Source organism: Ruditapes philippinarum, unplaced genomic scaffold (genome assembly GCF_026571515.1).
Source record: "Ruditapes philippinarum isolate M1 unplaced genomic scaffold, ASM2657151v2 ctg5871_1_1_1_1, whole genome shotgun sequence".
NCBI lineage: Eukaryota > Metazoa > Mollusca > Bivalvia > Venerida > Veneridae > Ruditapes > Ruditapes philippinarum.
Genome location: NW_026864041.1, coordinates 69,119 through 81,433, shown reverse-complemented (window position 1 = coordinate 81,433; position 12,315 = coordinate 69,119). Strand labels below are relative to the sequence as shown.

At 32.8% G+C, this 12,315-nt stretch overlaps 1 protein-coding gene across 1 annotated transcript; it reads left to right on the top strand.

Moving 5' to 3' along the window:
• The first annotated feature begins 8,763 nt into the window (after positions 1–8,763).
• On the top strand, positions 8,764–10,105 carry LOC132724239 (uncharacterized). The gene is made up of 2 exons (XM_060709070.1): positions 8,764–9,098; positions 9,299–10,105. The coding sequence occupies exon 2, from the start codon at positions 9,307–9,309 to the stop codon at positions 9,919–9,921; it is 615 nt and encodes a 204-aa protein (XP_060565053.1). The 5' UTR covers positions 8,764–9,098; positions 9,299–9,306; the 3' UTR covers positions 9,922–10,105.
• The last annotated feature ends 2,210 nt before the right edge of the window (positions 10,106–12,315 follow it).

The following is a 12,315-nucleotide window of genomic DNA, read 5'->3' as shown; positions in this document are numbered from 1 at the left end:
TTATTTTTCAAACTTAATTTTTTGTCCAGAGCATAACTCAAACAGCCTTTGAGATGTCAACATGAAACTTCATAGGTGGATAGATATCATTGAGGAGGAATGATAACTCTATCCTTTATAATTTTTGAGTTATTGCCCTTTGTTATTTTTCATACTTTTTGTTCGGAGGTTGTCTCAAAAAGTGTTAGAGGTATCAACTTGAAACTTCATAGGTGGATAGATCTTATTGAGGAGGAGTGCAGCACACAAGAATGATAACCTTCCTTGCATTATTTTTATGCCCCCTTCGAAGAAGAGGGGGTATATTGTTTTGCTAATGTTGGTCTTCTGTTCGTTGGTAGACCACATGGTTTCCGCTGATTATCTTAAAAAGTATTCATCACAAAGTCTTCATATTTCACATTGTGATTGGCCATAACTAGTAGATGACCCCTTTTGATTTTGGGGTTACTAGGTCAAAGTCACAGGAGCCTTAAATGTCAGAATGGTTTCCACTCATTATCTTGACACTGTGTTATAGGTTATGCACAGCAACTTCATTCTATATACAGCTAGAATCACATACATGTAACCTCTGCATTTGCCATAAAGCAGTTCAGTGCAGTCATACCTTGCAGTCATTCAGTGCAGTCGTACCTTACATGAACATGTCTCAACTATTCTCGATAATTTAATATTTTGAAAAGCAACTATTGCAGGGCCATGCACTGATCTACTATCGCTTATAGAGTAAACTAGTGTGCTAACTGTATATTACATATGTTATATTCTTGCATATCGGCGAGGATTATCTACTGTTTACACATGTGCTAAAAGATAAATACATGAATTGCATATCAGACAGGATTATCTATTGTTAACACTGGTGCTAGAAAAGCCTGTCTTACATCTTCATGTAAGACAAGACAAGTCGTGTGATTTAAATGACGTCATTCCAGCGCGTCCGTTCTTAGGATGATGTAAGTGTGCCGTTAATGAATGAAGTTGTAAATTCATACGCTACTATATAATAAAAAAGTGATAAATTTAAATAAATTTCTTTTCGTAATATCATTAATTTGTAAAATGCAAGAACAAGAATCAATCACGGCTCGTCAAAGACAGTAATATTTAGCTAGCGGGTAACTGTTTTGAGGAAATTCGACAGAGCCTCGTTACCGGCATACATACTTACCATCGAGCTAGATATTCCGTTCTGTACCGAAAACCGGTGTTAAATTCATTTATCACACACCCGTGCCGATTTTGCGACTCCGTAAATATGGTATTGCACGGCCGTGCATATATTTTGACGTGACGTCATTAGCGTTATACAAACATAGTGTAAAGACGCGCTAAATGATGGCATTATTCTATAGGCGCGTCAATGAAAAATGACTCTTATTTCACTTTAAACGGTCTTTATTTTGGGTGTGTGATAAATAGAATATTAAATTCGTGTAAGTTCATTACTGAATTTATTGCACTCGTTGAATAAAATAATATTATGCTCGCCAGAGGCTCGCATAATATAATTTTATTCAACTCGTGCAATAAATTCAGTATTGAACTTTCACTCATTCAATATCCTCTATATACTGATTACCCCCGACCCCATGTAAGACAGGTCGTGTGCTGTCAATGACGTCATTCTCGTGCGTCCGTTATAGAATGACGCCATTTTTCCGTTCTGAGGTTGAGGTTGAAAAATGAAATAAATTTCTTTTCGTAATATCATTAATTTGTAAAATGCAAGAACAAGAATCAATCACGGCTCGTCAAAGACAGTAATATTTAGCTAGCGGGTAACTGTTTAGAGGAAATTCGACAGAGCCTCGTTACCGGCATACATACTTACCATCGAGCTAGATATTCCGGTCTGTACCGAAAACCGGTGTTAAATTCATATACTGTATTACCCCCACCCCCATGTAAGACAGGTCGTGTGCTGTAAATGACGTCATTCTCGTGCGTCCGTTATAGAATGACGCCATTTTTCCGTTCTGAGGTTGAGGTTGAAAAATGAGGTTGAAAAATCATACGCTACTGCTAGGTAACAATATTATTTTTCGCAATTTCTTTCCGAAATATGATTAATATTTAATATGAAAGAAAAAAATCAAACACCGGCTGTCGTCAAAGATAGGAATATCTTGCTCTGGGGTAGATTTAACTGTTTAGCGGAAACTTGGCGAGCTAGATATTCCGGTCAGTACCGGTAGCCGGTGTAAGATCCTTATAATAATTATATAGCAGTAACGTATTTGTTCCGGGACATTTTATTCTGTTTACATAAAATGTCAAACATTTTATGTTAATACTCTTCCCAGATTAACAACATTAGTTAACACTACAGTATACATTTATAAAAAAAATACTCCATAACTTACAAATACTCGTAAACGTATAGTCAGAGATGTAGATAATATCTATGTCTCTGGTATAGTACAGATATTCAATCACTTTGTAAAATAAAGTGCTCATGCAGATCTATTGAGATCTCTTAAACAGATTCAGTGGAGGAAAGTTACGAAAAGCTTAAGGCGCCTGGTTTAGGACCCTTTTTAGCTGAGGTATTCCCCGAGCACTGACGGCACTCGCAGTATTTCCCCCCTTTATTTCCCGTATCGATCCTTTTAGTTCTTATCATTTCACTTATTACATGTCCCTCCCAGTTTTTCGCCGCCCTTGTGTATTCTCCCGTTTTTGATACGTGTCTTCTGGGTGCCTTGCTGGTGTGTCTGGGTTGTGTCGGGGGCTGCTTTTTGTGAACGTTATTTTGACTTGTTGATCTTTGTTTCATCTTTTGACAAGGAAGATCTAACATGTAACGCAAGCTTCAATGTGAACAAACCCATCTTTGACCTCGGGTCTCAGTCTGAGCAGTGGCATCTGTGGTTGACTGACACATACATAAAAGTTTGCTGTCCAGCGGCCCCAGATTTTCCGGTGGAAGCAATTTCCTTAGCAAGCAAGGCTCTGTTCCCAAGCACCAGGTATTGTTTGATCCTTTTAATGGTTAATTCTACGTCAGAAGTACAATGGAGACTGAGCTTATATGACAGACGTCTAGCGTTTATTTTCGAAGTTTAAAATTTACTGAATACGTGGAAGGTACAACATTTATATGGTGGCTGATAAACGTCATGTCGTATTTTAGCTTTGTTGCCTCGAAAATGCGAAAAAGCAAAAACACGAAGAGACGACAAAGAACTTTGTCGTCCCTTCGTGTTTTTGCTTTTTCGCATTTTCGAGTCAACGAAGCAAAAATACGACAGTAAGGAGGGCGAAAATACGACACATAAAATATGTCGTATACATTTTCGCTTTTTCGTATTGTTACATTTCCGCATTGTAACATTTTCGCTTTTTCGCATTGTTACATTTTCGCATTTTCGCGTTCCGGTTGCACATGCGCATGGAGACATCAATCTGAAAACACCTAAGCGCAGTATAATGCAATATGATCTAAATACAATATGTTGGGGGTTTTTTGTTGTTTTTTTTTCTATGAATTTTTAGTGTTCTCCTTTTATTGATATTCGTGCAATATGGGGAAGATGGCAGTCAGAATGACCATCAAAAGAGCTGTGTTTTAAAGATATGGGGAACGCCTGACAACATGATATAATGTAATAATATTATAATATAAATTTTAAAATGCAATAAAAAAAGCCAATGAAGAAGACAAAATGACCATCAAGATATTTTTGTTTAAAAGACATGAGGAACGCCTGACAACATGGTATAATGTAATAATGAATAAAAATGATTTTACATATTATTATATAAATTTTAAATGAACTTAATCCAACATGCACTCTACTAATCAGATAAAGTATGTCTTAAAAACTCTAGTACTAGAATAACAGATATTATAAAATGTTTTCCTGTGAAAATACACCTCAATCTCAGACATATCTATTTTAAGATGTGTGCGGGCAGTGCCTTTATCGTAAATCTCATGTCACACCCGTCAGTAAAATAAACTGATAACCTAAAGATGGTAGGAACAAATTACTGTATTTATTATATGATTGTTGCATTACTTGATTCAAAACAATCTGAAAGCCTTACCGTTATATTATTTAATTATTTTACATGTGTAAGGAGTGGGGTGTTACTTTTAAATTATACATCTACGTGATTACAACATATCTTATATAGGACTATTAAATAATGAATTGATGTCTCCATGCGCATGTACAACCGGAACCCGAAAATATAACAATGTAACAATGCGAAAATGCAACAATGCGAAAAAGCGAAAATGATGAAACTATGCGAAAAGGCGAAAATGCCTTTGTGTTTTCGCATTTTTGTATTTTGAACGCGAAAAAGCGAAAATACGACAGATGGAATGCAAATATACGACAGATTTTATGTGACGTAATTTCGCCCTACTTCTGTCGTATTTTCGCTTTGTTGCCTCGAAAATGCGAAGAAGCGAAAATACGACATAACGTAAATCAGCCACCATACATTAACATTTTATTTTGGTAACAAAATCTCGATTATATAGATACAAGTAGAGTGTTTGATGCTAAAGCATCAAGTCGCCGGATAGAAATATGATTGTATTACCATAAATAAAAGAAAATATCAGTTTAATGGTTCAAGTATAAAGAAAAGAGGAAAAATAAATTGAGTAATGTTTATTCATAAACACATTTTCATGTACTTGCCACAATTATATATCTTTCTTGCTATAAACTTTGTAAAAGAGTTTTATGCAATAAATTTATGTTATGTTATAATAAAACATCATATTTGAAGCAAATTTTGTCAAGAAACTGTTATCATTATTAAATAAGCAAGTATTGTTTGGCAATATTTACCCGAGACTCATTAATTTTCGGGAGGTGTTTCGTTAGTTTTCATAACTTATTATGATAAATGTTAACGATTTTCTTGTAAGTATAATTACATGTATATATCAATTAATACTGCTCGATTGCCTAGTGGTAAGTATGACGAAGTTGTAACCTGGTAGGCGCAAGTTCGAATCTTGGACAAATTTTAATTTATCTTTTAACTATATGAAACATAAGTTGATAAATAGTGTGTTTCATTTTTAGCACTTTTTTATTTCATAATTTTGATAAATGGTCAAGTTTTGCAAAATAAAAAAAAAATATAAAAAAAAGCATAAAAAATAACTTTATCGAAAATACAGTCTTCAATTTGAAACTAACTGAAAATCTATCATCGAGGCTTGTAAATCAAGTGATATGCTTGTACATGTAATTCTACTTGTAATTCTACTTTTTATATATACCGTTGTACCATACATTGAAATCCGTATGGTTTACTTCAGAATCCGATAATTACCGACAGATAATTACCGATTATCGAATATTTGCAAAGTGACTATGAACATATATATGCTTAATTATTGCATAAAACAATGCAATTCTACTGTAAAAGTGGTGTCTGCATAAATTATTCTTATCGGAAAAAATATACAATTTAGTTGAAATTAATATTCCCGTCGTTACATACAATATAGTTAACGTTTAGATTCCGGCCCCCTATCGTCATACCGAGATATTGTAATTATTCATACAAAATAACTTTGATATGCACTTTATCAGCTTCTATACCTTGTGCAAACCATTCACAAGTTACCTGTATGTCTGTCTTATCAGCCATTTGTTACTATTAATAGATTTTATAACAATAACATACCACGTGTAGTCACGTGATTCTTAGAAAGAAACAGGGAGAAATAGTTTATAACTAAATAAAATAATAAAATAGGATAAGTCTCATAAGATATAAACACCCAGATAATTTAAAGTGTCATTTCAAATATCATGCATGATTTATTTATCATAAAATAGCAACGCTTGACACTTTGAAATAAGTAAAAGTATCCTTAAATTCAATGACTTATCCATAGGGATACGTACATCATTAACTCATTTTATAAAAATTGTAATGTTGCTTTTTAAGATGTCAATATTTGAATATTTCATTTCATTGAGCAACGTTATTGTATGTTTGAATTTTTGAGATTACTGAAAACAATTGTAGTCTTTAATTGTTCAGTAATTGATATGCTTTTATTTACAGATTTTAAGGCCTTCTCCTACCATAGGTATAATATTAAACTGTTACAAATACAGTCGCCGGTTTCTACCGGCGACTAATAAACTTGAACAGGTTATCAAAAATTTATGGTGGCTGATTAATGCCACAGGAATACTTGCATGTACATACAAAAATGTATAAAAAATATCTGAGTATATAACGAATAGTGAGAATAAATACAGTAATACACGGACACGTTTATAGCTGGTTATATGGCTAAATATAAAATGTCAACGAACTTTCCCTTTTGATTAATTGTCTGGTAATCTTACTTTTAGTTATAATTGGCTGATTATATATCGATTTGTTTCGTATGTTGACAAGACGACCTGTTTGTTGATGGTGGAATTTATACTAAAGCTATTACTTATGCCACTTTTGTTTAAAGTTCTCTGTAACTTTTTTGTAAAAATATGTTGTTGTCACTTTAACAGTGTGAAATTTTACATCAAATGATTTTAAGAGAAATTACGATTTATGCTAAACAGCAAACTTGTTTGGTTTAGGCACATGTATTTTATTAAAGTTACTATCAATAATCAAAGAACTGAAAGTACTGGAGACCAGCAAAATATTTTGTGTGGGGAGAATAACCAAAATATATCTATAACAAATTGAAAATGAATGCCTTTCAAGTATATACACATATATACGGGAGTTTGTTACTGCAAGTAGGTGTTATTTACTCAATTGGTTAGTAAGAAGTTCATGTATAATATAATTATGTTAGTAGAGGCTCTCTGGACATGTATTTATAATTGCAATGTAAACAATAAATCAGAAAGGTATTTGTTCTTATCATTTGCTAATGCATTGAGCACAGTTGAATTAATCATACTTGAGTTAATCAGTAAACCACAGTAAACCGTGGAGTCACATTATGATTGCATCACGTATCCGTTATATTGCAAATGTAACAAATTTTACTATCATTAGCAATGATCACATGATTTCAATGGAAATAATAATAATAATTAATCAGACAAATACATTTGAGCCGCGTCACGACAAAACCAACATAGTGCGTTTGCGACCAGCATGGATCCAGACCAGCCTGCGCATCCGCGCAGTCTGATCAGGATCCATGCTGTTCGCTATCAGTTTCTTATAGGGTTTGTAAGCGAACAGCATGGATCCTGATCAGACTGCGCGGATGTGCAAGCTGGTCTGGATCCATGCTGGTCGCAAACGCATTACGTTGGTTTTGTCATGACGCGGCTCATTTGTACTTCTATATCTTGTGGTTCGATTTTACTGTAAGATCCTGTATTGTAAACAAATGGAATATACACATATAATTTGAACACAATGCACTTAAACAACTCTAACGAGATATATTTTCACTCAAATTTACATCCGGAATATTATCAGAAAATAAATATGTCATGATCAATACTTGAGAAATAAAGGAGTATTTTGAAAGATTTACAATAATCCTCACCCCATGTGAAGTGTCAACAGTTTGTATTGGCCATAGCGTCCGAGTGGTTTTATCTTGACTGCCCTAGTCTATCTTCTTTCTTGTGATAATTTTGTCTGTTTGAAGTACGACCACACGCAATTTTATCTATGATACAAACATTTTAAGCATTTCGTAATTATTTATTCAAACAATGCAATGGTATGTTAATAGACCATATTATTGAAATTCTTTAAATTCAAGGAGCTGGTAAAGAATGCGCTTATGTATTGTATCTGATATAAAGCTTGTATCGATCATTTTATCTTTTAAATATATGTTAATGTATAGTTGATCATCAGTATACATGTATTGTATGTCTAAAAAGCGGACGGTCGTTGATTATCATCATAATGAGAAATGCCTGTTTTGTTTTGTAGTTTTAGAAAACAAACTGCGACTACATTATGTACGTGTTAACTTATTTCAAAGACACGGGAGACTGCTGCTCTTGCCTTTTCCAACGAAAATATCTTGTTATAATGCCATGTAATAATGCCATGTAAGAATGACAGGAATATTAATAAAACATTTCCCTTAACATGCTTGTTCTTTTCTTAACCGATATGTTCTGATTGTGAAACGATGTTGCCGTTGAACAATACATTCATTATGATAAAACCTGTCAAAACAGTGTGTTTCATTTCATACGTTTGTTAACAATGTGGTAACAAACAATTATTTAATGCACAGCATTCAAGTCTCCATGAACATTTACGTATAAAGTGAATTGGTAAATAACTGAAGGTCTGCAATACAATACATACAAACATGTAGTAAAAAAAAAACAAAAAAAAAACAACAAAAAAATCAATTTATAAATATTTTAAATACTTATGGAAATTGTGCCCATTGTAGACTAATCCACTTTAAGTTTAAAAAATGTACGTACGAGTTTGTTAAGTAAAGTCTTCACATGTTTACATGAAATGTGAGGCCTTATTCAAGAGTATATATAGAATATTTTCGAAAACCAACACAAGAGAAATTGTTGTGCAATGATTTGAGCATTTACTTATCTGAAACTCTATACTACTGATTTGAAAAAAAAGTTGCTGAAATATTTAATTACATTACACTAAAAATTTTGTTTTTGTTTTATTAAGAAGACATTTTATCTCATTAATAATGTAGCTCCTCGTTTTTCCTTAAGCATTTTGAAAATGTGCAGTGAAGTTAGATATTGGAAAGCATGAACCTTATTTGATGACATTTTGTAGTAAAATTGAATATGTTTATTTTCAATTTGCAATTATTTCAGAATCAGGGTTATCAGTTATTATCATATAAGTATAGATAGCGGAGAGTATAGATAAAAGGAGAATACCGACTGACTGTGATAAGTCTGGCCACATTCTTAACATGCCTGGGGTCCACTCCATGTGAAGATGGCGAGCCATTGTGACCCCTTATATACCCCCAGCAGCTTCCAACTTGGATATAAAGACGATGCATTCGCGGGTTAATCATTACCATTTTCATATTCATACACTCAAAAGCTGAGCAAAACAATATTTCTTAAAATTATTTTGTGTTCGGAAGTAAGGCAAAAGAAGAAATTAAGCAAGTAAGTATAAAACGTTCTGAGTAGACTTTCTTTAGATTTCATTTTCATTATTATTAAGCGTTTTCTTGATAAAATATCAATCTATATAACAGTTGAATAGAAACATTTCTTAAGATCGCATTAATTTTCCAGGCACTTTTCTGGAAAAAAATCTTCTTTACCTACATTTGTTTAAACATACTTATTCTCTTTTATTTCAGGTTTTGACATGAAGCTTGTGGCGATATTTATATTCTTCCTTGAGTTATCGTTTTCACTATGTAGAATAATTAACTCTCAGTATGACAAAGTACACCCTGAGCAGAATCTGAAAGGGGACGCACATATGTTTGGTCTATTTGGAAAAAATAGTGCTAGTGAAATTTTTGAAACTATTTCTGACAACAATATCGCTACGAAAATGATAGAAAGTAACCAACAATTTCCGATATCAAAGGAGGAAAACGATATTGTTGCTAATAGAGAGAAACGTTCAGTTCATGTCGTCGGTAGTGAGGACAATTTTGCCGTGGACACGGAAATGAATAATGAAATAACGTCTTATCTTCAAACGGAAAATGAAGTAGAACAATCTATGGAGAGACACATGACTTCCTTTTATGTTGACATGATAAATCTGTTCCAGTATGAATTATTAGAGATTGCAGATAGAGAATCTAAGACTCGCCAACATTTGAGACAACAAAGAAAGTCACCAAGTTTAAGACCTAAAAGGAGTTTACGATCACTTTTAAAAGACGCTCATATAAAGAACATTCTTATGAAATATTTTCAACAAAAACAAAGTCAAGAACATGGTAATCCTTTGTTACGATACGGATAAATTTCATGATTCTAATTCAAACATTTGGAGGAAAAACTGATCAATTATTTTGTTAACCATATTACTGTGATTGACATATCATCTGTCATCTAGTTTACATGTCATAATTCAAGAATCTCAATTTATTTGATGAATACCCTTTAAAATTTAATATTAAAAGATAACATTTCAAATCTTTTTTTTTCTTATATTCCCCATGCATATGACGGATGAAGAAATTTGTATTTCTCACATTCTTTATAACATGCAAAGTGAATTTCCCTAGAGCATAGATAATACCAAAAATGAAATTATGTTTGCAATTCAAATTTTCAATTTTCCTTTTCTGGAAACAAAAAAAAACACACTTCATCTGTAGAAAATAAATTGTAAAAATTTTAATAATATGGTCAATTGTTTTTGGCAATATTTTAGATACGGTTAAAGCTTATTTTTTGCCGATGATACTGCAACTTCTGTATTTAACTGCCATGAGCAGTACCAAAACTATTGCCTGTTAGTCCGGGGTTTGTTTGAAGACCCTGAATATTGTAGCCTTATTATCTAGTCTTTAGCTTCCAAGAAATGTCCTGTCTTATACCACGGGGCAACATATACAGAAAATCTTGAAAAATATAGAATGTTGATAGTTTGGTACCACATATGTAGTTTAAAATCAACAAGATCAAATCACTCTTATTGTCGCAGAAAGTAACATCTAGAAGACTTCTTCATTCACTATCGCCAATTAAATCTATCATATCCATCGTGTATTAATTATACTTATTAAGACGTTTTATATCACTATTACTTTTAATGCCAGTCTTACTTAAAAACATTGAATAAAAAAGGCTTCATAACCTCTGGCGCCCTTTTAAAATTCCGTTTAATTTAGTGTCACCCATTGTTTTCTCGTTAAGAGCACATGCATTCTTTTACTTTGGGACCATATGTCACTTTTCATATAATGGCACGAACGTGTCGCATTGAATATTCCCTGATCACCGCCGTACGAACATATCTGCGGATGTTTCTTAATTCAAAATTTCGCCAATTGTTTAAATGTTGAATACTGCTTAAGCCGGTGCTTTGGGGAGAGGACGATATAGATTACATTTACTATTACCATCGATGAACAGGCTCGATCATACTAAGCATACACCATTTTCAATCTTGCCGTTTTGGGCGTTCTTCAGGGATTTCATTTATTCTCTATTTTATATATAAAAAATAGTGTCCCGTTTTCGTACTTTATTTGGTATATGACGAGTGGATCTGCCACAATTACTCGTTAAAATGTATATGTAGTTATACCTTGTATTAACTAATTACAAAACTGTATTGACGTTAACCAATATCAATGTGTCAGTCGGCGATCCAGTCAACTAAAATTTATTAACAAAACAATTTATAACCTATGAAAAACAGGGATTAGAGCTTCTCGTTTCAGATCTCACAATTCGAAAAAGGTGTTTATTTTAATTGCATTTTTTATATTTAACAACGTGTAAAGAAGTAACATATTTGATGTTATGATTGTTATACATAAATGCATGCTATTTATAACTAGTTTATACCCTTTATGACTGTAGACTTTAATTACCTGTGTCAGCATAAATCAAGCTGAACTATAACAACTAAAAATAACAAGTTTTAACATTGATGTTAAAGTGAAATGTGTGTGCTACAGTTAAAGAGCAAGAAATGATGAAGATTTCATGACATTTTTAGCGTTTACACGTGTTTGCGGATATGTTAAACACGTGTTATGATGCTAGACTATATGTTCTTCATCTTGTTTGAAGTATGAGTCAGTAAAGCTTCAAAAATTTAACATTAAGTTTGATCAATATATGCAATTTTGTTTTTGTTTTATAAAGAAGACATTTTATCTCATTAATAATGTAGCTCCTCGTTTTTCCTTAAGCATTTTGAAAATGTGCAGTGAAGTTAGATATTGAAAAGCATTAACCTTATTTGATGACATTTTGTAGTAAAATTGAATATGTTTATTTTCAATTTGCAATTATTTCAGAATCAGGGTTATCAGTTATTATCATATAAGTATAGATAGCGGAGAGTATAGATAAAAGGAGAATACCGACTGACTGTGATAAGTCTGGCCACATTCTTAACATGCCTGGGGTCCACTCCATGTGAAGATGGCGAGCCAGGGGCAAGCTGTTGTTTTCTTGAGCAAGACACTTTACACTCATTGCTCAGTACTGGTTGGTTCCAGAAACTGATTCGAAAATGTGCCTATAAGCTATTAATTTCTTACACAATCGATTTAAATTCTGTATTAACCATATTAGGTACGCTTTTGGGAGTTTATTCATAATCTCATAACATACACGATAAAGCGAAATGTACTAGTAAGCTTAAGTTCAACCGATCGTTAAGAAACACTGTTAA